Source organism: Asterias amurensis, chromosome 12 (genome assembly GCF_032118995.1).
Source record: "Asterias amurensis chromosome 12, ASM3211899v1".
Classification (NCBI taxonomy): Eukaryota; Metazoa; Echinodermata; class Asteroidea; order Forcipulatida; family Asteriidae; genus Asterias; species Asterias amurensis.
This window is the reverse complement of record NC_092659.1, coordinates 17292972-17319467: the sequence shown is the minus strand read 5'-3', so window position 1 is coordinate 17319467 and position 26496 is coordinate 17292972. Positions and strand designations below refer to the sequence as shown.

Sequence of the window (26496 nt, the reverse complement as noted above, 5' to 3'; positions counted from 1 at the left end):
ATTATTATGTTTTGGTTTTTTTTTTTTGGGGGGGGGTGGGAAATACAAGTGTGCTTCCGGAAAATGAAGAAATGGCAAAACACTCAAGAAATACTTAATTAAAAGCAAACTCAAAAGTAAAAAAAAAAAAAAAAAAAAAAAAACAAGCACATATTTTTTACAGGGGGTTACATTTTATTTTTAACAATTCAAATTAATTTTGTTTACTGGTGATATGTAAACATTTTGTACAAATGTAAATACTTTTATTAATTTTTAAGTAAATTCACTGTACAATCCAAAGCTTATACTCAAGAAATCCTTTGCTGAAGGAAAGAAATGAAATTTGTTTTTTTGGAAACGGGGTGATTCTTTAAAGCCATTGGACCCTGTCGGTTCAGAAAAAACAAAGTTCACAGATTTACAAATAACTTACAGGGTTTACATAAAATGCTTTACTTTTTGAGAAAACAGCAAAACAACGGATTTATTTGAAACACATGCCATGACACGGCGAAACGCGCGGAAACAAGGGTGGGTTTTTCCGTTGTTTTCTCCCGACTCCGATGACCGATTGAGCCTAAAATTTCACAGGTTTGTTATTGGACAACACTGTTTACCGAAAAGGTCCAATGGCTTTAAAGAGGGAATTTAAAAAAAAAAAGAGTTGATTATGTGCAAGGGTTTTTATGGAGGTACAAATCACCAATTTTAGTTGCCAGTTGAATTGCCAAGAGGCCAGTCTCTTAATTAAGAAAATATATTTTAACCTTGTTTTAGATTATATATAACAAAAGGGTTCAGGGGTGCGCTTCACTCACATAAGCGTTGCCACCGTTTACTCAGATTCGCCAACAACTTCCAGTGTAATGCGTTGTCGCCACCATCGTTTGCAAACTTGGTAGAACGTACTTCTGAGGTGTTGTTGGGTGGTTTTCAAATGCTGGACAAACAGACAACATAATTGTTAATTGTCACACGAAATTGACAATAGTGTGTTTTCAAATGGGATTGATATAACAAATCTAATTAGTCGATGTCACAATGCAATAACAATGTTATGAAAAAACTACGCGTGGTGTCACCGTCTTCATTGCAGACTGCCGCCACTAATGACATCTTGAAGTGCGCACCAATTGTTCCAATGATGAAAAACGTTTGCGCCAACGGTTGCAATATGTTTGCGCAATTGTGGAGCGCACTCCTAGTAATTAAACTAAGGGACTGTCAGTCTGGATAATAATGGATTTACCTGGTGAGTCTGCTAATGAGATGTAGGTGTCTGGTGTCCTGTATTCACAATAATTATGCAAGTAGTGATTAGAAATCCAAAGAGACCAGACAGAGGTCATGTACATATTATTAACCCTCCTACTGTCTGACCTTTTAAGTTCATTCGGTGTGGTTTTAAATAATAGATAAACTATAATGTAATGTAGTGAATGCATCAACACAGTACACAGTCAACCTTCCCACTGTCCGACCATTCACTATCATATCTGCTGTGGTTAATGATAAACTATGCCAGCATGCATTAGGATATCATATGTACACAAGACACAATCAACCCTCCTACTGTGGGACCATTTAATATATCATACACTGTGGTTTTGAATAAAAGCTACATGTAAACTATGCCAGCCTGCAGATTGATTGTATGTGTTGGTTGCATACACAGCACACACTCAACCCTCCTACTGTCTGACCATTCAATCATCCACTGTGATTTGGAATGAAAGATAAAATATGCCGACCCGCAGATTGATGTTAGGTGTTGATTGCATACAAAGCACACAGTCAACCCTCCTACTGTCTGACCATTCAATATCACCCATGTGGTTGTTTTGAATGAAAGATAAAATATGCAGGCCTGCAGATTGATGTTATGTTTTGATTATATGTACCCAGTACACAGTCAACCCTCCTACTGTGAGACCATTCAATATCATATCCACTGTGGTTAATGATAAACTATGCAGTCTTCAGTTTGATTTCATGTGGTGAATCGTATCCACTGTACATGTACACAGTCAACCCTCCTACTGTGTGACTGTTCCATATCACCCACTGTGGTTTTGAAGGATAGATTCACTATGCCAGCCCGCAATATGGTATCATGTTGTGAATACACATTCATTGTTCTTGTAGTATAGTTTTGTGTACAGTTGTATCCCCATTCATGTATCATGTACATAGCCTACAGTTAATGTGAAATGGTGGGTTTACTCAGGTGAAACAATTGTTTCTACATATTCTTGTAAGGAAATGTCGCAATTGAACCACTGAAATAAGTGGGTGCTTGACTGGCAGCCCGGCAAAACTTGTGTTTTCAAGATACATGTACTAGTTGTTTTGTGGTAATTTAACTTGAATGCATGTGTATCAAATGATATGTAAATACGAATCCATATAATTATTATAATTTCTTGCATAAACAATCAGAAAACCAATGATGACGTGACAGGGCTTTTCCTGAATCTTTTTAAAAAGCAAAGCAGAAAGGTAGTCAAAGTGATTGTTTTTTACTTAATTAACATTTCTGTTTAATCTTTTGCAAATTCAATTTCAATTTATTTATGGATTGAAAACGTTTTAAAATAATTTCAACAATGATCACTTATTGCCAGTTTCGTTCCAGTATGTTTATTACTATGAAAGGTGATAACACTCTTTATGTACTGTACATTTTAAAACACACACAATTTTTTTAATGACATTAATATTAATGTCGTAAAGGATTATTTTGTGCTAGCAGCTGATATTGGATCATGTTCTTAAAATGTATTTTAAATTCTGAAATTTTAATAATTTCAAAGTTTGCCCAAATCTTGAGTTTTTAATGTTTTCCCATATCTTCTTTTAGGGTCATGTCGCAAGAGACAATAGATGGATTGCATTGCAATACGCATCATCAACTGCCATCTTTGATGTATTTACAAGGGAGAAGTGCATGCGCAGTGCGTATACACAAGCACTTGCACTTTGTTTATACAGCAAAGATGGTGGTCGGTGACGTGTGTTGCAATCCATCTATTTCATTCCAGGAAATCTTCGCAAAAAAACAAAAAACATTAACTTTTTTAATTCACATATTGTGTCTCCGAAATACTGGAATGCATTGTTTAAAAAATGACCCATGTGCTACCGAAGTAGGCCTGTTGTGTGCACTGCAGTTGGTTGCCTCGTGTTATCCTTTCTCTATGGTGTGACAAGGCCCTTGTTAAACTTCTTGTAGTACATAACCGGCTGCACATTCCTAATTAATTGATTTAGTTAAATGAATACATGAATATTTAATTTGCCAATCTTGAGGCCATCAAAATTCGATGTCCTTTTTTTGGGGGGGGGGAACAGAAAATTTAAATGAACTGTCTAGCTTTTAATCTTTGTTTTTTGTTTTATGTGGAGGTTTTCATTGATGAATAAAATACCATAACACGACAGACCGGAACTGGTTAGTTATAATATAAGAAAAAAACATAAGGCCTTGTGAACTTTTCCAAAAAATCATAAGGCTATAGCCTTTTAAACTTTTCCAAAAAATCATAAGGCTATAGCCTTGTGAACTTTGCGAAAAAAATCATAAGGCCTTGTGAACTTTTCGAAAAAAATCATAAGGCTATATAGCCTTGTGAACTTTGTGAAAAAAATAATAAGGCTATAGCCTTGTGAACTTTGTGAAAAAAATCATAAGGCTATAGCCTTGTGAACTTTTCGAAAAAAATCATAAGGCTATAGCCTTGTGAACTTTTCGAAAAAAATCATTAGGCTATAGCCTTGTGAACTTTGTGAAAAAAATCATAAGGCTATAGCCTTGTGAACTTTGTGAAAAAAATCATAAGGCTATAGCCTTGTTTACTTTTCGAAAAAAATCATAAGCCTTGTGAACTTTTCGAAAAAATCATAAGGCTATAGCCTTGTGAACTTTGCGAAAAAAAAACATAAGGCTATATAGCCTTGTGAACTTTTCCAAAAAAAACATAAGGCTGTAGTCTTGTGAACTTTTCCAAAAAATCATAAGGCTATAGCCTTGTGAACTTTTCCAAAAAAACATAAGGCTATAGCCTTGTGAACTTTTCCAAAAATTCATAAGGCTATAGCCTTGTGAACTTTTCCAAAAAATCATAAGGCTATATATAAGCCTTGTGATTTTTTCGAAAAAAATCATATGGCTATAGCCTTGAGAACTTTTCCATAAAATCATAAGGCTATAGCCTTGTGAACTTTTCCAAAAATTCATAAGGCTATAGCCTTGTGAACTTTGTGAAAAAAATCATAAGGCTATAAATCATAAACCTTGTGAACTTTTCCAAACATTCATAAGGCTATAGCCTTGTGAACTTTTCGAAATAAATCATAAGCCTTGTGAACTTTTTGAAAAAATCATAAGGCTATAGCCTTGTGAACTTTGCGAAAAAAAAACATAAGGCTATATAGCCTTGTGAACTTTTCCAAAAAAACATAAGGCTATAGCCTTGTGAACTTTTCCAAAAAATCATAAGGCTATAGCCTTGTGAACTTTTCCAAAAAATCATAAGCCTTGTGAACTTTTTGAAAAAATCATAAGGCTATAGCCTTGTGAACTTTGCGAAAAAAAAACATAAGGCTATATAGCCTTGTGAACTTTTCCAAAAAAACATAAGGCTATAGCCTTGTGAACTTTTCCAAAAAATCATAAGGCTATAGCCTTGTGAACTTTTCCAAAAAATCATAAGGCTATATAGCCTTGTGAACTTTTCCAAAAAATCATAAGGCTATAGCCTTGTGAACTTATCCAAAAATGTGAACTTTTACAAAAAATCATAAGGCTATAGCCTTGTGAACTTTTCCAAAACATCATAACGCTATATACCTTTTGATTTTTTCGAAAAAAATCATATGGCTATAGCCTTGAGAACTTTTCCATAAAATCATAAGGCTATAGCCTTGTGAACTTTTCCAAAAATTCATAAGGCTATAGCCTTGTGAACTTTGTGAAAAAAATCATAAGGCTATAGCCTTGTGAACTTTTCCAAAAATTCATAAGGCTATATTGTGAACTTTTCCAAAAAATCATAAGGCTATATAGCCTTGTGAACTTTTCGAAAAAATCATAAGGCCTTGTGAACTTTTCGAAAAAATCATAAGGCCTTGTGAACTTTTCGAAAAAATCATAAGGCTATAGCCTTGTGAACTTTGTGAAAAAAATCATTAGGCCTTGTGAACTTTTCCAAAAATTCATAAGGCCTTGTGAACTTTTCCAAAAAATCGTAAGGCTATAGCCTTGTGAACTTTGTGAAAAAAATCATAAGGCTATAGCCTTGTGAACTTTTCCAAAAATTCATAAGGCTATAGCCTTGTGAACTTTTCCAAAAAATCCAAAACATCATAAGGCCTTGTGAACTTATCCAAAAATTCATAAGGCTATAGCCTGTGAACTTTTCGAAAAAATCATAAGGCCTTGTGAACTTTTCCAAAAAATCATAAGGCCTTGTGAACTTTTCGAAAAAATCATAAGGCTATAGCCTTGTGAACTTATCCAAAAATTCATAAGGCCTTGTGAACTTTTCGAAAAAATCATAAGGCCTTGTGAACTTTTCCAAAAAATCATAAGGCCTTGTGAACTTTTCGAAAAAATCATAAGGCTATAGCCTTATGAACTTTTCGAAAAAATCATAAGGCCTTGTGAACTTTTCGAAAAAATCATAAGGCTATAGCCTTGTGAACTTTTCCAAAACATCATAAGGCTATAGCCTTGTGAACTTATCCAAAAAATCATAAGGCTATAGCCTTGTGAACTTTTCGAAAAAATTCATAAGGCTATAGCCTTGTGAACTTTTCCAAATAATCCAAAACATCATAAGGCCTTGTGAACTTATCCAAAAATTGATAAGGCCTTGTGAACTTTTCGAAAAAATCATAAGGCCTTGTGAACTTTTCCAAAAAATCATAAGGCCTTGTGAACTTTTCGAAAAAATCATAAGGCTATAGCCTTGTGAACTTTTCCAAAACATCATAAGGCTATAGCCTTGTGAACTTATCCAAAAAATCATAAGGCTATAGCCTTGTGAACTTTTCGAAAAACATCATAAGGCTATAGCCTTGTGAACTTTTCGAAAAAATTCATAAGGCTATAGCCTTGTGAACTTTTCGAAAAACATCATAAGGCTATAGCCTTGTGAACTTATCCAAAAAATCATAAGGCTATAGCCTTGTGAACTTTTCGAAAAACATCATAAGGCTATAGCCTTGTGAACTTATCCAAAAATTCATAAGGCTATAGCCTTGTGAACTTTTCGAAAAAATCATAAGGCTATAGCCTTGTGAACTTTTCCAAAAAATCATAAGGCTATAGCCTTGTGAACTTTTCCAAAACATCATAAGGCTATATATAGCTTTGTGAACTTTTCCAAAACATCAAAACGCTATATACCTTTTGATTTTTTCGAAAAAAATCATATGGCTATAGCCTTGAGAACTTTTCCATAAAATCATAAGGCTATAGCCTTGTGAACTTTTCCAAAACATCATAACGCTATATACCTTTTGATTTTTTCGAAAAAAATCATATGGCTATAGCCTTGAGAACTTTTCCATAAAATCATAAGGCTATAGCCTTGTGAACTTTTCCAAAAATTCATAAGGCTATAGCCTTGTGAACTTTGTGAAAAAAATCATAAGGCTATAGCCTTGTGAACTTTTCCAAAAATTCATAAGGCTATATTGTGAACTTTTCCAAAAAATCATAAGGCTATATAGCCTTGTGAACTTTTCGAAAAAATCATAAGGCCTTGTGAACTTTTCGAAAAAATCATAAGGCCTTGTGAACTTTTCGAAAAAATCATAAGGCTATAGCCTTGTGAACTTTGTGAAAAAAATCATTAGGCCTTGTGAACTTTTCCAAAAATTCATAAGGCCTTGTGAACTTTTCCAAAAAATCGTAAGGCTATAGCCTTGTGAACTTTGTGAAAAAAATCATAAGGCTATAGCCTTGTGAACTTTTCCAAAAATTCATAAGGCTATAGCCTTGTGAACTTTTCCAAAAAATCCAAAACATCATAAGGCCTTGTGAACTTATCCAAAAATTCATAAGGCTATAGCCTGTGAACTTTTCGAAAAAATCATAAGGCCTTGTGAACTTTTCCAAAAAATCATAAGGCCTTGTGAACTTTTCGAAAAAATCATAAGGCTATAGCCTTGTGAACTTATCCAAAAATTCATAAGGCCTTGTGAACTTTTCGAAAAAATCATAAGGCCTTGTGAACTTTTCCAAAAAATCATAAGGCCTTGTGAACTTTTCGAAAAAATCATAAGGCTATAGCCTTATGAACTTTTCGAAAAAATCATAAGGCCTTGTGAACTTTTCGAAAAAATCATAAGGCTATAGCCTTGTGAACTTTTCCAAAACATCATAAGGCTATAGCCTTGTGAACTTATCCAAAAAATCATAAGGCTATAGCCTTGTGAACTTTTCGAAAAAATTCATAAGGCTATAGCCTTGTGAACTTTTCCAAATAATCCAAAACATCATAAGGCCTTGTGAACTTATCCAAAAATTGATAAGGCCTTGTGAACTTTTCGAAAAAATCATAAGGCCTTGTGAACTTTTCCAAAAAATCATAAGGCCTTGTGAACTTTTCGAAAAAATCATAAGGCTATAGCCTTGTGAACTTTTCCAAAACATCATAAGGCTATAGCCTTGTGAACTTATCCAAAAAATCATAAGGCTATAGCCTTGTGAACTTTTCGAAAAACATCATAAGGCTATAGCCTTGTGAACTTTTCGAAAAAATTCATAAGGCTATAGCCTTGTGAACTTTTCGAAAAACATCATAAGGCTATAGCCTTGTGAACTTATCCAAAAAATCATAAGGCTATAGCCTTGTGAACTTTTCGAAAAACATCATAAGGCTATAGCCTTGTGAACTTATCCAAAAATTCATAAGGCTATAGCCTTGTGAACTTTTCGAAAAAATCATAAGGCTATAGCCTTGTGAACTTTTCCAAAAAATCATAAGGCTATAGCCTTGTGAACTTTTCCAAAACATCATAAGGCTATATATAGCTTTGTGAACTTTTCCAAAACATCAAAACGCTATATACCTTTTGATTTTTTCGAAAAAAATCATATGGCTATAGCCTTGAGAACTTTTCCATAAAATCATAAGGCTATAGCCTTGTGAACTTTTCCAAAAATTCATAAGGCCTTGTGAACTTTGTGAAAAAAAATCATAAGGCTATAGCCTTGTGAACTTTTCCAAAAAGTCATAAGGCTATGATCCTTGTGAACTTTTCGAAAAAATCATAAGGCTATATAGCCTTGTGAACTTTTACAAAAAATCATAAGGCTATAGCCTTGTGAACTTTTCCAAAAAATCATAAGGCTATAGCCTTGTGAACTTTTCCAAAACATCATAACGCTATATACCTTTTGATTTTTTCGAAAAATTCATATGGCTATAGCCTCGTGAACTTTTCGAAAAAATTCATAAGGCTATAGCCTTGTGAACTTTTCCAAAAAATCCAAAACATCATAAGGCCTTGTGAACTTATCCAAAAATTGATAAGGCCTTGTGAACTTTTCGAAAAAATCATAAGGCCTTGTGAACTTTTCCAAAAAATCATAAGGCCTTGTGAACTTTTCGAAAAAATCATAAGGCTATAGCCTTGTGAACTTTTCCAAAACATCATAAGGCTATAGCCTTGTGAACTTATCCAAAAAATCATAAGGCTATAGCCTTGTGAACTTTTCGAAAAAATTCATAAGGCTATAGCCTTGTGAACTTTTCGAAAAACATCATAAGGCTATAGCCTTGTGAACTTATCCAAAAAATCATAAGGCTATAGCCTTGTGAACTTTTCGAAAAACATCATAAGGCTATAGCCTTGTGAACTTATCCAAAAATTCATAAGGCTATAGCCTTGTGAACTTTTCGAAAAAATCATAAGGCTATAGCCTTGTGAACTTTTCCAAAAAATCATAAGGCTATAGCCTTGTGAACTTTTCCAAAACATCATAAGGCTATATATAGCTTTGTGAACTTTTCCAAAACATCAAAACGCTATATACCTTTTGATTTTTTCGAAAAAAATCATATGGCTATAGCCTTGAGAACTTTTCCATAAAATCATAAGGCTATAGCCTTGTGAACTTTTCCAAAAATTCATAAGGCCTTGTGAACTTTGTGAAAAAAAATCATAAGGCTATAGCCTTGTGAACTTTTCCAAAAAGTCATAAGGCTATGATCCTTGTGAACTTTTCGAAAAAATCATAAGGCTATTTAGCCTTGTGAACTTTTACAAAAAATCATAAGGCTATAGCCTTGTGAACTTTTCCAAAAAATCATAAGGCTATAGCCTTGTGAACTTTTCCAAAACATCATAACGCTATATACCTTTTGATTTTTTCGAAAAATTCATATGGCTATAGCCTCGTGAACTTTTCCAAAAATTCATAAGGCTATAGCCTTGTGAACTTTGCAAAAAAAATCATAAGGCTATAACCTTGTGAACTTTTCGAAAAAATCATAAGGCTATATATAGCCTTGTGAATTTTTCGAAAAAATCATAAGGCTAAGCCTTGTGAACTTTTCGATGAGGATGTCACTTGATATTAAAGCAGATCAGACAGAAAAGGTTTTTAGGTAAAACAATTGCAAGGTTACACTGAAGTTCTTTATTACTCTTCAATACCTGGTGTTAACAAACTTCTTTTCAATCTCCTATGAATAAAATGCAAAGGCCTGCAAGATTTGTTGTGCTGTTTTATAACAATGATTTATTGTTAAAGACAGTGGACACTATTAGTAATTGTCAAAGACCAGTCTTCTCACTTGGTGTATCTTAACATTTGCATAAAATAACAAACCTGTGAAAATTTGAGCTCAATTGGTCGTCAAAGTTGCGAGATATGAATGAAATAAAAAACACCCTTGTCACTCAAAGTTGTGTGCTTTCAGATGCTTGATTTTGCGACCTCAAATTCCAAACTTGAGGTCTCAAAATCATATTCGTGTAAAATTACTACTGCCTCAAAAACTACGTCATTTCAGAGGGAGCCGTTTTTCACAATGTTTTATACTATCAACCTCTCCCCATTACTTGTTACCAAGTGAGGTTTTATGCTGATAATTATTTTGAGTAGTTACCAATAGTGTCCACTGCCTTTAAGAAACCTTTTCAAGCCATTCTCCTTTCAAACCTTACTCAAAATTGAGAAACATGAAATCGCCTGTGTATAAAAAAGTCAAAAAATTTATTATTTAAAAAATATACATATGTAAAATTAGAAATACACAATTGTTTAAAATACAGCTTTATATACCGTAAGCAATTTGTTTTAAAAGACATTGATTTAGTTAAAACGGTGACGACAAGGCAATGGAACCCTGGCTTAGTGACCTAGAGCTGCTTAAAGGGCAAAGACACCAAGGCATTTTTCTCTGTGGTAAAGGGCACCCTTCGAGTCAATTGTAAACTTCTACTTGAGTGTTTCAAGGGCACCAGGGGGCATGGTGGCAATCACCTTTGTTGCCCTAGTGAAGTATCAGACCTGCCTGGTATAAGGGCAAAGGCATCAAGGCATTTTTATCCTTGGTAAAGGGCACCCTATGAGGCAAGTGTAAATTTCTACTGGAGTGTTTCAGGGGCACCAAGGCAATGACTAGGCAGCATGGAGGCAATTGCCTTCGTTGCCTCTGTGAAGTATCAGGCCTGCCTGGTAAAGAAAGAAATGTAACGATTTCAAGTAGTGGTGCGTTCTGGCTCCCAGAAACTTCAATAGCCAATAGTTTGGTGACCAAATTGAACAAAAAAGGCACTGGACACTATTGGTAATTACTCAAATAATTGTTACCTTACTTGGTTACGAGTAATGGAGAGCTGTTGATAGTATAAAACATTGTGAGAAACTGCTCCCTCTGAAGTAGGGTCTCGAAATCAAGCATCTGAAAGAACACAACTTCATGTGACAAGGGTGTTTTTTCTTTCATCCTCGCTACTCCGACTACCAATTGAGCTCAGATTTTCACAGGCATGTTTTTTATGCATATGTTGGGATACACCTAGTTAGAAGAATGGTCTTTGACAATTGTCAATAGTGTCCAGTGTCTTTAAACAGTTTTAATCAACAACAAAAACTTGAAGCAAAAGAAAGCAGTACCTCCGACCATCAACGGCTGCTTTACGACCCCTTGTAAATAAGGAAGCCTGTGAACGTGCAGTACTTGCTGTGGTCGCTGTAGATAGCGTACGCATCTGAAGGTGTAAGGACGAGATGGACCTGATCACCCTGCTGCAGTTGAAGTACGAGTGATTGCGACATCATCTGGTTCCTTTCTCCTGGTTCGCCTCCGATACCTGTCACTCTGTTGCCGTTCTTCAGTAAGGTGACGCCCATGTATTTGTGGTCGTAGGAACGCACCCTGCATTATATAGAAAATGAAAAAAAGACCAAATAATCAGAAAATAGACAAAAACTGTTGCAAACAACTTTCCAACCAAAAACACTGATGGTATAAATGCAAAAACGACCGGACGAAAAATCTATAAAAACGTCTCAACAACAAAATAAACAATTAAACACAAACATAGATTAAGGGCCACATGAATTTTTTATGTAAGAAATAACTATAAATAAATAAAAACTTCCGATGCAACAATGTATTAATTTCTTTTGGGATAGGTGTTGGCTCTGAAAGATCTGGTGCGGTCTTGACATTTCAAACTGTTTTCAGGAGTCAGGCGAAGACTGTTAGAAACATGTGTAAATCTTCTGATATAGTGTTGGTTCCAAAAAGAATTGGTGGGTGACAACTTAACATTTCCATCAGTACGCTATCTTCAGGTGTATTCAAAGGATGTTAATCGGCCTTCAAAGGTACTGGAAACCTTTGGTAATTGGTGCATCCTAACATTTTATGCATAAAATTATAAATAAAATATAAACAAATCTGTGAAATTTTGACTCGATTGGTCATCGAAGTGCAAGAGAATAGTAACCAAATAAACACCCCTATTGCTCAAATTTGTGTGCTCTCAGAAGCCTAAAAACGTCTTAAGGCCTGAAGAATTTTAATATTTGAGTGAAAAATTACCTATTTCTCAAACAACACACAACCATGTTACTTCAGAGGGAGCAGTTTCTCACAATACTGTATACTGTCAACAGCTCTCCTTAGCACGCAAGTTGTTTTTCAGGCTAACAATTATTTTGAGTAACTACCAATAGTGTCCAGAGCCTGTAAACAAAACAACAACAACAACAGCACTTACGTAAAGGAGAAGAAGTAGTAGCCGTTGATGTGGCAGACGAACGTGCTGTTATGTTCCTGGAAGTGGTTGCCCTTATTGGCGAAGACGTTGTCGAAGACGACAGTCTGGTAAACGCCCGTTTGGCCGGATAAGTGACGTGTTGCTCCGGCAGAGAACAGACTTTTCCTGGTACCTGGTAATTGCGTTTACAAAAAGTAGGTATAAAGGAATGAATTGTTTGAAATGAAAGTCGACAAAAGATACAAACTAAAATATTTGATTTGGCTTTCAAGAGGCTGGGAGACTTCAATGTTTCTTTTTTTTGTGTTTCGAAAATTGAGCAATCAGCATTGGTTGTTGTCATGTTTGTTCTCTAGGCCCCTTTCAAAACCACGGGTTTGGCTTCAGGATCCGTTCTCTCTTGTCTGAAGCCCTGAGCACGTACGCAACGCACGTGCAAAATGTCAAAACAACCGCAGGGCCAAGCTAGCCCGAGCCGAATCCCAAAGCCGAGGTTTCGAACAGGGCCAAAGTCTCGAGCAACCCCACAAGACCGCTCTACCTCTCTGCTGCCGCCAAGCGGCTACATTTCCCCAACCAGAGATAATGTAACTTACTTGAAAGAGATCGGACGCTGTTCAGCTCATCTCTCAGTATTTCTGTATCTGATTCACTGAGAGCCAATCTCGAACTGGTAGTCGCGCCACCAGGTGACATCCTCTGCACAGGGTTCTGATCCTCGTCATCATCATCAAGCTGTGGGGCCAACTGTAGCGCCACCAAGCGTTCAAGTCTCTCCAGTCTCTCTGCCGTCTCGTCATCCATAGCACCGCCGTTGAATGATCCTCCTGTAGTAAGACGGTCCTTTGAAGGCTCGCTCATCATCCTCTCCATGCTTTCCATTCGGAACTTCATGTTGCTGTTTTCAGTGCTGAGCTGTCGCATAGCGGCACCGAGAAGTTCTTCATCCACGGGGTTCTCACCGGGTTCGGCCTTGGCCGTTGGTGGGGTCCGCAGCGCCACAAGCTCAGCCTCCCTGTTGCCGATGTACTCATTTAGGCTCGACAGCCTCTTCTCGATTGTGATCTCTCTGGCGAAGACATCAGGGAGTTCGGAGTAGAGGACGCCGAAGAAGTTCTCGAATTTCTTGAGGATTCGTTCGAGTTCCTGGACGCGCTGGTGGGCAGTGTGCAGTTCTGCCAATGTTGTTCTCATTCCTCCTAAACGTTCCTTAAGCTCTCGGTTCTCGGATACAACTTCTACCATCTGCACAAATGACAAGAAAGAGAGAGAGACTTAATTGATTGATGTTTCATCTTCAAAATTTGAAAAAGACAAAATTCAGTGGCAAGCAAGAGGCGTTACTCTTTCTAACTTAGGACAAAATACACTGGGCACTATTGGTAATTGTCAAAGACGAGTCTTTTACAAATTTTTACATGTTTGTCATTTTATGGATATGTTGAGAAACACAAAGTGAGAAGACTGGTCTTTAAAAATTACCAATATTGCCCACTGTGAAATCGACCCCGTTTCGTTATAAGGCTGTTGGGTACCGCCTTGTTTTTAAAATTTGGTCAATCAAAATGACCATAACAAATTACTTGGTACAGAGCATTGGAGCTGTTCATAATTTTTTTAAACAGATAAAATATGACCCCTTAGTGGTTTTAGAGAAAGTGGTAATTTTCACCAACAAATTGAATCCTAGAAATGCTTCAGTCATTTTCAAAGCCTTTCCCATGCATCTGAAAACACATTTCTTTGCAACAATTGTGGCGGTGTTTTTTTTTGCTTTCGCTTTAACCCCATATTAATGTCCAAAGTTTTTTTTATTGGTGCTTTTATGTTGGGAAGAGCAGAAACTGGTCTTGCATAATTACCCAAAAGTATGCACTGCTCAGCTTTTAAAAAGTGAGACAGCACAACTTGAATTTATCTTCGAAAGCATTGGATTTGCGTGCTTGAGTAGCCCATGGCGGTATAAGCCTGACTGTGTGTATCCCCATTTTTACATGATTAGATTAGCTTTGCTGGCTGGCCATCCAAACACTTTTCCGGGTAATAATAAAACAATGTCAATGTCAATGCTCCATGAACTTTGACCTTACCTCCTGTTTCATAACAGATGTGCTTTTCTCCACTTCGGCCATGCGCCTCTCGAAGTCCACGATGTTTGTGTCCATTGCACGGCTTTCCTGGGTGGTAGCGGGTGCGGGCTTGGCCTTCCCCGGGATGAACGGCTTGCGGGCCCCGGTGCCCAGGACCACCAACATCACGACGAGGAGTCGTGAAATTAGGGGAGTCATCTTGTTTATGCTGAGGCAAGCTTGTATAACCTGATCTGGAAGAAGGAAAAATAAACAAGTTAAAGCTTGAGGTCATCAACAGGCGTAAGAGGTCAACCATTGCATTCCATCTCTGGTCTTTGGTATTGCTACGTTACCGACATTTTGCCACACTCCTGTCGTTTAATAAAGAAATATGGTTAAACCAAATTTGTGTCGTCAGAATTTCTTTTAAGAACACTTTCTTCAAATGAAGTTTGGAAGTACTCAGACGATGTACGTCTAGACGAATGTCACGGTAAATATGCACCAAAAAATGATACATTCAAAAACAAATTCACAAAGTTGACAGACGTGATGATAATTTTGAGATACCAGTAGGTCATTTTAACTTTTAAAGAAATACAACTCGGATTGTTCGTGGAATGCAGTAAAACGAAAGACAACTTTCTCGAGTCTGTTGATTGAAAGAATTCCTTCGCCAGCCATCGTGCATTTACCAAGTGCTTCGTATACCCGATGGGTACTTCGTACAGCTGACGATCTTCGTACTCGGCCCACGGTACGAGGTGACCCGCAGGCCAGTGGTAAAGATGGGTAAAGGAATTGTGTCTGACATCCGTTTTCTAAACACCACTAGCAACAGGTGTTTGAAGTTGTCATTCACGAGTTGACCTATTTGAGTTGAGCCATATGCACCTATCTCTGCATTTAACGTGCCGCCAATGTATACATGTTGTTGATTTTATTTACCCCCCTGAAATATTCTCCGAGTTCAGACGACGGAGGTCAGACGACAACCATTTATGGGAACAGCACCTGTTGTTTCCAAGGTTTTTTTTTAATAAACACATGCAGAATCAATTTGAAATGGTTCTAGCGTGATGTGATTGGAATGCATGTTCCAGATACGTCCAATTTATTGTTGAAAACCATGATTTGCTGAAACTGTTTACAAGCACATGCCGTTGTAAAGCGGGCCATCATTTTGTACAATTGCCTTTTGTTATGGGCGTTGGAAGTCGCAAGTAAGCCTACATTAGGAACGTTACAGAATTGGTACGAAACAAAAATCAAGAGGCACAGATTTACATGAAACTACACGGTCTAATGATGATGATAGTTGAAAACATTCCTTGAAATATTTCTGTTTGAAATGTCATAATTATTTGATGAGAAATAAATAATCTAACTTCGCGTTTGGAGTTTTAAGGCTCAGTGAGCGTTTTATTCATTTCTATTTTGGCATCAATGCAATGCAAAATTTGTAATCGGTTTTTCACTATTCTCTCGTGACCCAGATGACCGCTCGATCTCGAAGTTCTACAGGTTTGTCAGTTTATAAATGGTTTATGTATGGTGGATTACATAAAGTGCTTACACTGCCAGCAACTTTTTTGTTATAGCAAAAACCAATTCTGTAATGTTCCTTGAACTTGTCTATAAATTTCCATTCGACAAGAAATAACATCTGGTTAATCTGCATGAAACTGAAACCACATTGTATAAACCCATGCCTAAGCTTTTATTGGATGCGGAAGACAAAACTAATTTCTTTTGAGTCATCAATGTATTAGAGCCTTGAGAAAATGATACTTTTTCTGTTTATATGGCACAACAAAGCCAAGACAAGTTCTGAAAAGGAACATGATCTATCGAGCAAATACAGAGGCATATAACACATGGTGTTACCACAAACAATCATAGAAAGTAGCCTACATTTCTTAGATTCGCCATGCGATGCCTAAAATCATCCAAAATTAATACTCAACCTTACTCAACTCAACTAAGAATGCGAGGTGTACAAGAAGAAAACAATCGCTGGCAACCTTAGGTAATAATTATTGTCATACAACCAGTATTCTCACTTGTTTTGTCCCAAGATGCGCATAAAATACATAGTACAGGGTTTCAGGCCTGAAGACTTCTATCACTATTATATGAGTGAGACATTTTTATTACAAAAAAACTACGTTAATTCGGAGGATAACTTTCCGTATACGGCCGCGTCATCCATCGAGGTAAATTAGTGAGGGCGCCATACGGAAACTTTTCCATTTCGGAGCATAGAGCATACGCCGTTTCTAACAATGTTTTTTTTACTATCAATATCTACCCATTGCTAGTTGCGATAACGTAACCCTCCTCCTGGCGGCCGTCGGGAGGAGGGTTACGTTATCGCAACTAACCCATTGCTTGCCCAAGTAAGTTTGTATGCTTACAATTATTTTGAGAGTGTCCAGTGCCTTTAACGATGAACGTGTGCAAATTGTACGCGTACGTACATAGCACAACTATTGAAAGAATGATTGACACTACTCTAGACAGACAATTTGTTGTCAGGAAAGCTACACAATTTTTAACTCCTGCTGCTACTTGTTAACACCTTCATTTTGCATACAAACAAACCCCAAACCACGCACACTGTAATCTGGCGCAGATTAGCACCAACGCGTTTTTTGTTCTGGAAATGTCTTTTGTCCGGAAACCTCAGATCCAAAGATGGCGTTTTGTTGCCCCATCACCCTTCCATCTTTGCGTTTTGAGGTACAACATGTACAAAATAGTAGCCGCATCCATTCAATTATAGTATTGTAAACTGTTATAAACGGACCGCTTGACATGTTAAAATTGAAACAAGGGGGAATCTAAAAGGAACAGACAAAAGGGGAAAAGCAGCATTTTGTGTGAACAAATGGATATAGTTTTGTACGTATGCCAATCAAATTTCAAGAATATATGTTTACAATTGTGAGATTTGTTTGAACCATTTTGTTTTGTCTTTGGGTTTTCTTGTTGTGTTTGTGTATCACTCACTGCATGTGCATGTGGTGTGAAGAGGCTTTTTGTATTTAGCGGTAGTTTTTCAAAGACTGTGTCAAAAGAAATCTTATGACGTACCATGTAGGTACATAGGTTGTTAAAAATCACTTCAGTAGGCCACGGACAGTAGGCTACAACGAATTATAACATGGTATCTACAATACTTACCAAATTCAGGATTTCCTTCGACAGGGACTCAAGCTCAGTGCAAAACTCCCACTTCAGAAATCAGCTTTTTACTGGAGCACACCTATGGAAGAATGGCAAAGACTCTGTGGTTGATGATGCAGCAACACGCGTACCGTTGTTTGGGCGCGGTGGACCGGTCTGGTTCGGCGGTTCGGTTGCGCCTTTATCGGTGTTTATTCGTCCTTACAGAGTTTTTGAGTAATGCGACAACACTAAACTCTTCAGAGGTGATTGTTTACTGAATAGTGACTTGTAGTGTGACTTCTTCATATGAAGTGAATTATGGACTGTCAGGGTAAAAGTTGCTGGCCTTTATAGCCTGTGTGTTGCCAAGGTTTCATCACCAAACAGGGCCTGTCACGTAATACAAGTGGCGGTGATTTTGGATTGTTCCACTATTCAAAAAGGGACTTTTCAAATACCAACCATATCACTTTCTCTGTCCGCATTTGTTTGCCCTTCCGGTTATCGTAAAAACAGTCTATAATATTTCAAAGAGTCAAGAATAAAATGAACTTCTTAAAGCATTCATTTAACTTCCAAAATTTGGGGATGTATCCCAAAATATCCATCCCTAAAATAATAATGGACGAGTTTTTTTTATCTCTGTGCTCTTTTCCTCACAAGAAACTTCCCGACCCCGAGGGAAGAGATATGCAAGTGACGTCATTAACAAGGTTGACAGTGTCACGGGTTCTGCCCATGTGTTCGGCACCTGCTGTGCACATTATTTGATATGGTATCTTAGAAAGAACTTTATCAACACAAACAATTTTAAAAACAATATTATTTTTGGTTTAACTTTCTGCCTCAAAACTCAATTCAAATCCATCAATATTTTAGTAGTCGCCGAAATTCTTCTTTTAATTTTGAGGAGGCAAGTGTCCACTTGGGCCTCCGGCCCTGTGTGTTGACCTTGTGTCTAGCTCTGTGTGCCGCGAAAGCCCTCCCCCAAGGACGGCAGGACGGAGTTTGAGGGGAGGCGCCGGCTGATGCGGCCCGGTAGAGCACCATTCCCTATCAACTGGCCTGAGTAGAATGAAACATATACCGCTTATAGACTTCACATTCACAACGAATGATTTGTTTTTTGTAATGCCTCAAAAACCTTTCTAAATTACGGATTTGTTTGACTGTACTTAAATCTTAACAGAAAGGAAATCCCAGACCAACAAAATCGGTTACGGCAACCATTTTCTCTATGCGACAACCATGGAGGAACCTCCATATGGGACAACAAATGTTTAGTAAACGTTAGTTTTGCATCGGGGATAAAGAATACCCTCAATATCGTACAAAAAACTTGTTCCTTTCGGGATATCGTACTGTACTTACCCTAAAAATAATCATGCGGAAGTGAATTTCGAAGTCACAGTACGAGACCACCTCTGTGCATTTCCATGGTCACCATGGAAGTTATTTACGATTCCTTGCTCTATGCACAAAGCATGGATTGTAAAAGCTGGAGAATTTCTTACGCTTCCTTCATGGAAACCTGTAAAGGAAAGAGGTATACAAGTATACAATCGGTAATTACTCTTATAAAAATGATGACAATACAAACTTTTGGTTAGAAGACTGTTGCAGCTTTCGATAAAGCATTTTTTTGAAATATTTCACTTATAAAATAAAAAATAAAAAATACAAAAACTATACAAGTTGCTCTGCCCCAATTTTTAAATATGAGAAGCGTTAGTGCAGTAACGTTTCTCAGATTGTGTATTTATTTCCTATTGTGCATTTATCTTCCTGTGTGGACATCACTCTGGTTTTTTTGCGATATCAATAAAACGTGACAACCTTTTTAATTAAATCTTCACACGTTACTTTTAATGTAGGCTATACATCTACATTTATTGAGGATTAAAACAATTGAACAGTTCCAAAAAACCCAAGGTATAGGCCTATACTTTGCTTTTGTTTTAAAAGAGAGAAAGTACAGCAGTCATGTATAGCCATTCCATAAATCAATTACTTTTACAGAGGCGTGTTGTGTCATAACTTGATTTATGATTTCACAGCCCACCAGGGTAAAGAAAGATAACTGTGGTTAGACGTGTACATAAATGTACACAAATAGGGCTACATTATTACTTCCTGAAAAGGGACGATACTGAATATTTTGTGGTAAAAACATTTCATAAGTAATTTGGGTGAAATTCGAGAGTCGTTTCTGTGAACAATTTGATTCATAGGCGGCCCTGTGGTCGATTTCACAAAGAGTTAGGACTAGTCATTTCTTAGGACTAGTCCTAGGAGATATTATGTATGGCTAGTCCTAAGTTAAGACGAGTAACTCGTCCTTAGTCGAGATAAGACTAGTCTTAACTCTTTGTGAAATCCCCCAGGATCTTAAATTGGCAACAAACATTTTTACTTTTTGGTCGAGTTCCATGAAAGAGTCATTGAACTTTTGAAAGTGTTCTCGAAATGTGGTTATAGTGACATTGACCATGGAGCAAGGACACGAGCGTTGGCAACTTCGGAAATGTCTCAGGATAAGAACAAGATGCTCCAATGAGATAAATATAACCACGCAGGTCATCTACTATTTGTTTTCGTGTCAGTCAATTAAATTAAACTAAATAAATTCACTTCAAACACACACTCCCAATCTGTTTAATGTACAGTCACATAATAGGCTACAGCAATTATTCATATGATTTTATTGATTGATATTATGTTGTTGTTGTTGTTGTTGTTGTTGTTGTTGTTGTTGTTGTTGTTGTTGTTGTTGTTGTTGTTGTTGTTGTTGTTGTTGTTGTTGTTGTTGTTGTTGTTGTTGTTGTTGTTGTTGTTGTTGTTGTTGTTGTTGTTGTTGTTGTTGTTGTTGTTGTTGTGTGGTTAAGACATGAACCAAAAAATCATAAAAATAATTGTAAACTGACGATCAATCTCGTACTTAAATTCAATAAACAACAAATCAATCAATAGATAAGTTGATGAGACTTGGATTATGAGTTGTCCCTGTGTTGATTTAAGATGTTATTAACTTTCAATATCCAATTCTAATTCACATACAGAACTGCGCTGTTGATGTCTTATAATAATTGTAAACTAACAATCGATCTTCGGACTTATAATCGATAAACGATAAGTCAAACCGATCAATAAATTCATGTTGAATCTTGAAGAAAGTTTTGACGTTTATCCTGTGTGTTGGTTTCCGATGTTATTAAATTTCAATATGGTCAGAAGTTGTGAAACTATTTGTGTGTTCCGGGGATGGAATTCAAAACTGTTTATGTTGTAGAGGGGCGGGGCTAGGTGCTGACGACTTGTGGGGTGCAAATTGGATCTTGATATTTCCTTCCTTCTTGACACGTGTGGATTGGATGTTGTTTGTTCCGCGTGGTTGAACATTGTTTACGTGTTTACCACTTGTCAATAACACGCACAATGTGAAATGAGGCCGGATCTGGATTAGACTTGGTTCCAGTCTGTGATCGTTGTTATTGGCTGAAACAGCGCACACCCGCCATAAGCCTACGATTGCGAGTTAGAGTGCGTGATTGCAAATCTGCGGGGGAATTCTGTGTAGTCGATGCAGAGAAATAACCGCAGCCACACTCTCAGACTTGAAATCAAGTCTAAATTTGGGGTGAAACTCGACCGGCTTGGTAGGGGAGGGAGGTCGAGCAAAACTAATTCGGATTTTTGAAGTCCAGAACTCTCCGTGTGGGATGTGTTCCATGTGAATCGCGGTGTGGGAATTTAAAAGGCGGTGTCCGAAGTAGCGGCTACAGCTGTGGCTACGGCTAGATTTCCACGCTAAATTATTGAACGTCCTTATCAGCACCCTTAGCAATAGCCGTAACCGTATATTTTTATAGCATACAGTGCAAAATGTAAAATACTTTTTTTAAGTACAAAGAAAGAAAACATAGGCCTAGACATCTCACACTTTTTTACATTACGATATCCATTAACTTTTGAACTGTTATGATAACGCTCTGCTCAAGTTGTTATGGGGAGTCCCAGTGTCGAGTTATTTTCCCCTCCCTCCAAATAAGTTGTTGTGATGTATTTTGTAACTTTTGATGTACGTTTAATACAATGAATCCAACCCGATTATGGTTGATAATAACATGATATCCTTATCCAACACCCTACACTGGTCACACCAGGCTATGTCCCCTAAACTATATAGCTGCTCTTTTGGTAAAAGTTCACTCTCTGTTGAATTGGAAGCGCCAACTCACATGCTCTCACCATAGAGCAAGGTTTCTTGCTCTTTGCTCTTATGCATCTTCAAGATTCAAGACGTTATATTAAAAACTCATAATAGTTGCGCAACGGAAAATTATGTTGTTTATTCTCTTCCACTAAATATACCCTATATATGCAGGCCTTAACAATTGTTATGTAAAGCGCTTAGATCTGTGAACAAACCTATAGTTCTCCCTCCATGATAGACCAAGTGAACTTTGTTTACAATAAGTGTGACCTTGTACATTCTTTGGCCAAGGTGTCAAAATTTCCACATAAATCCAAGAGTTATGAAAGTAAAAGCTAGATAAGTTTTGAGATGTGCCCCTTTCAATTCATCATATCAAAAGTTGATAAGAGTTGGACAGTGCAATCTCCATCAAATATAAGATTTCATGTTTCCTTCCATTATGAGTACAAATCGTGCCTGCAGAAAGTCCAGGCTTGGTGGCTCTTTTGTAAACATGTGATATGTCACAGGTCACATCGTCTATACGCTAAATATAACCATAATAATGACGTATGGTTAAAGCATGGTTGAAGGCAGCGCGCTTTCTTGAAACACTAGTCATTTTGGAATGTCAAGTCGCTTTTTATCGTAGTTGCCAAACCACGGAATCTCAATAAACATGTCATCGGCCTTACGAGGCAAGTGTCAGACCAGCAGGAAGAAAATCAAATCGGGTGCTGGCTTTACGATCCGTCACCAATTGCCTAAAAATAGCCTAAACAACATAAACCAAGTATTTTTTACAAATTACTGAAGCCGAGAAACTTTCGAAACGTTGGTCATCAGCTTTCATGTCTACTTGTTTAGTTGAGTATCTGCGTTTTCGTGCAACCCCCTCCCCCCCCCCCCTCCTCATCAACCAAAGCTTCTCTGGTCCTATGATAACCCTGAGATGTTAATACATTTTGGCGCCATTTGTGGCGACCGTTTCGGACGCCATCTTGGAATAACCAGTAAGGCAAGCTAGTGCATCGACCATTTTTTCAACCGAGTCACTGCTCCATACCTTTGCCTGCAAAACATCCATGGGTGAGGCAACATCGCCCATATTGTGAACACATACCTCTATCGTGGTGTAGGCACAACAAGTTTCTTACCGGATAAAAGGTCTCTGATTACTTTCTCTATAATGCAATGTTTTTCTTCGTGCTGTGATGCTCAAATCCCCCCACTGTTTCGGCCGACTTGCTCCGTAAAAAAAGGGAGTTACAGTTAGTTTTCTTTCGACTTGGAGGAGTCACTGACCGAGGGTCACTGTCCAATAGACTAAATCTGAAACAGAAATATAGGAAGAACGGGAAATATTGTTGATATTGATATTTGTTCTGTAGTTTTCTCATATTTCAGGAGTCCTTCAAGCTAAAATGTGGGCGTATAAAGTGAGGATATCCTGGGATTGGAAAACAGTGTAACTTTTCACACTCTTCGATTGCAAAAAACTCTTACTAATAAAATAGATTCTTTCTCCCGGACCCAAATAAAATTTGTCTAGGTTTATTCTTATGGTCTTACTTAATACATGAACACATTTGAGATTACAACAACAAATTCGATTACAAAAACTCCTAAGAAATATGTTGGGGTGGGGGTTGTTGCAACCAATTTTATACCAGTTGAAACCGAAGAATTTGTTTTTATATACTGTGGCAAATAATAAACACATACGAAAATCTCCGCCGTGAAACAAGTTAAAAGGCAGGGCATACTTTTGGGGGTACCGATGAGCTGACATTTACAAATGGTGAAGAACACCTTCTTTGAAGAAGTATAGTATTATATGAGAAAGAGGTGATTTCACCCCCAAAAAACCTGAAGACCGAATCGAATGACGGTTGTTGTGTGCATTATTTGATAATCGAAATGAGACGAACGGTTCTTGCACTAGGCTACGACAGCATGTTTCACATGGAAACAAAAATCTAGGGGAATGGGTTTTCCAGACCTTTTTCAGTTTGGTTGTAAATGGTTGTACCATAGTTCTCTGCGTGTGGCCAATTAGAGCTGGGCTTAAAGGCAGTGTTTACTTTTGGTAGTTACCAATATTCTCACTGGGGGCTTCTATTTTGGAAGGTCAAGGGCACCGTGGCATTTTCTCATTGGTTAAACAACCATGGTTAAACGGACACCCTATAGAAAATTGTAAATTTCTATTGGAGCGTTTCAAGGGCACCAATGCAATGACCAGGGGTTATGGGGCGATTGCATTCGTTGTCTCCGTGAATTATCGGCCTGTGGTGTACCCCCAACACAAGCATACAAAACAAACCTGTGAACATTTGGGCTCAATTTGGTCATCGGGGATGCAAAAAATGAAAGACAAAAGAAAGAAACACTTTACCTTGTGTGCTTTCAGATGCAAAAGGCTCCAGGCCTCTGAAGTATTCTACTATTTGGGTGAGAAATCACCTCTTTCTCAAAAAGTATGTGACGTTAGAGGGGCCGTTTCTCACAATGTGTTATATATGGTTTTACCATCTCCCCTGGGCCCAATTTCATAGAGCTGCTTAAGCAAAAGATTTTGCTTAAGCAAAAAAATCATTGCTTAGTAAAATCAGATTACCGGCCAAGACTCCACTCAATTGTAATGCTAAGTAAACAACAGCTTAATACTAGTCATAAGCAATGTATATAGCAGGAAATTTTGGCCAGTAACATGTGTAAAATAAGGGAGCTATTTTCGTGCTTAAGCAAATATTTTGCTTAAGCAGCTCTATGAAATTGGCCCCTGCTCGTTACAAGTTTTTATTCAAACAATTGTTTTGTGTAACTACCAATAGCGTCCAGTGTCTTTAAGAAGGTCCATGACGAAACATGTTCCTCCAGGATGCATCTTTACGGAAATTAACTAACCGTCAGGAATGTTTAAACTGCTCAGAGTCTTATCAAGGCAGCTTGTCGGGGATAACACAAACACTGGAAATCAAAAAGGGGCATTCCTTTGTCCTTGCTTTGTATCGGTATGGGGAGGGGGGGAGACGCACTGACGTCATGGCTTGCGCGTTGCGTGGAAACACGTATAGCTCCATGGAAACACAAATGACGAACATATAATTATAAACAACTGTAATTAACTGAAAATTAGACCAGTAAGAAGTTACTGACGTCTCTGCTAAAAATGGAGGAACGGTTTATAAGCTTGTAGGTATAGATAGAGATAAAAAGTAATTCCGGCAAGCGAAATGCAAAATACATTAGTTCTTGGTTCTGAAAACGTTTCTATGTTGGAGTTTGTTTTTGTGGTGTTTGTTCGTTGTTGTTGTTTTTGTGGGGTTTCTGTTTGCTTTGTTTCTAAGGAAAATCATAAATAATGGTACTTTGGAGGGACTATTGCTTTAACGTTTTGAACAGTACACTAGAGACGGGCAGAGTACACTCTGCTGAAAACGAGCAGAATACTTGTAGAGACGTCAAGACCAACCGAATCTTTTCAGAGCCAACACTCACTAAAAAAACATCACATGGTTGTTCCCGCAAGTTTACTATTATTTGACTGCATGTGACTCCATGGGTTTGGGACAAATTAATTGAATCATTACAGAAAACAAGAAAATAACATTTCTGCATAGACTAAAATAATGATACATGTCCCCGTAATAACTAGTCGAGCACATAGACACATCTGATTTAGCAGACCTAATTAAAATACCACCATCAATAACGTTACAAGGTAATTAATAACAACTCTCATTGTTAAAAACCATCATAAATCAATCCAGACGAGATTAATGTGAAATAATCCTACTGACCTCGCTTTATATTAGTGTGTACGGATTATCGATATTAACCAGATGGGATCAGGGTTGCCTTCTGAGTTTGATTAAATGAAAATAATATGAAGAAGAAGATGGAAGGAGAGATATTCAAACATTCAAATTGCAAGCCAAGGAGCAAGATGAGTAAACTCCATCCTTAAAGACACAGGACACTATGGTAAATGTCAAAGACCAGTCTTCTCACTCGGTATATCTCAACATATGCATAAAATAACAAACTTGCAACTCAGCACCAGCAGAAGGGGACAAGAGGGGCTGCAGACACCCCCCCCCCTCCCAATCAGAAGTTTTCCCGCTCCTTTCCACCAAAATTGAGATGAGAAAGAAAAATGCACAATTGAACGGTTCGTTAACTTGAAAATTTGCATGGTAAATCCAGCAACCCCCCCCCCCCCCCCCCCTCAAAAAAAAAGTTTTATGCCACTGCAATTCAGAAGATGTTTCTGTGGGGGATTGGTTCCGGTAGGCCTATGTACCAAATACTAAGCAGCCATCGTCATGGAGCAATAATCTAGTTAATTGCTCCATGGTCTGACCAAAGAGCTTTCAGTCTCTTGGTTTGACTCTCCCGTGGTCAATTGGCATCAATCGGTGACGGGTCCAAGTGGTAGGACACAAATTGAAATTTGGTCAATTTTCGTGTACATGTATACTTACTACAATATTAATGAGAAAACCATCGTAAAAGTACATCAAAATGGTGAATGAGTCACATGCACTTTTCATTAACCCATGATGTCATATAACAACCTCTGTGAACCCCATCGTTGAAAACGATTTTGTACCATCTGTGACTAAGATCAACAGAGACGGAAAAGGCACTAACTAACCACAAAAACTTCAACCTTGTTAAATTCTCAACTCCGCCAAGGTCTAAGGAGTTCAAATACGTCTGGTCGTATCGCTGTCATAATTTACCCCCATTATGTCACACCTGTCGACTGATCGTTAAAAAATATTACGTAAGAGAGAATGCAAAGAGACCATGAGGAAA

At 37.5% G+C, this 26496-nt stretch overlaps 1 protein-coding gene across 3 annotated transcripts; it reads right to left on the bottom strand.

The window, feature by feature from the left end:
- Positions 1-31: 31 nt before the first annotated feature.
- Positions 32-22989, bottom strand: LOC139945280 (uncharacterized). Of its 3 annotated transcripts, XM_071942617.1 has the most exons (7): positions 22827-22989; positions 18846-19005; positions 17490-17571; positions 14322-14554; positions 12828-13476; positions 12232-12403; positions 9596-11381 (listed from the first exon to the last, which is right to left on the bottom strand). In XM_071942617.1, the coding sequence occupies exons 4-7, from the start codon at positions 14517-14519 to the stop codon at positions 11141-11143; spliced, it is 1260 nt and encodes a 419-aa protein (XP_071798718.1). In that variant the 5' UTR covers positions 14520-14554; positions 17490-17571; positions 18846-19005; positions 22827-22989; the 3' UTR covers positions 9596-11140. The 3 variants fall into 3 exon arrangements, with proteins under 3 accessions (XP_071798719.1, XP_071798718.1, XP_071798717.1); XM_071942618.1 differs by lacking the exons at positions 18846-19005; positions 22827-22989 and adding an exon at positions 32-922 and having other exon boundaries at positions 11120-11381; positions 17490-17785; XM_071942616.1 differs by lacking the exons at positions 18846-19005; positions 22827-22989 and having other exon boundaries at positions 17490-17785.
- Between the last annotated feature and the right edge of the window lie 3507 nt (positions 22990-26496).

What these genes read in the sequence shown, in the direction of transcription:
- LOC139945280 (XM_071942617.1), bottom strand. Translation starts at nt 14,519, where the DNA reads ATGACTCCCCTAATTTCACGACTCCTCGTCGTGATGTTGGTGGTCCTG. An exon ending in CATCTGTTATGAAACAGGAG is followed by an intron (nt 13,477 to 14,321) that starts GTAAGGTCAAAG and finishes TCATTTGTGCAG; the next exon opens with ATGGTAGAAGTTGTATCCGA. An exon ending in TACTACTTCTTCTCCTTTAC is followed by an intron (nt 11,382 to 12,231) that starts GTAAGTGCTGTT and finishes TATATAATGCAG; the next exon opens with GGTGCGTTCCTACGACCACA.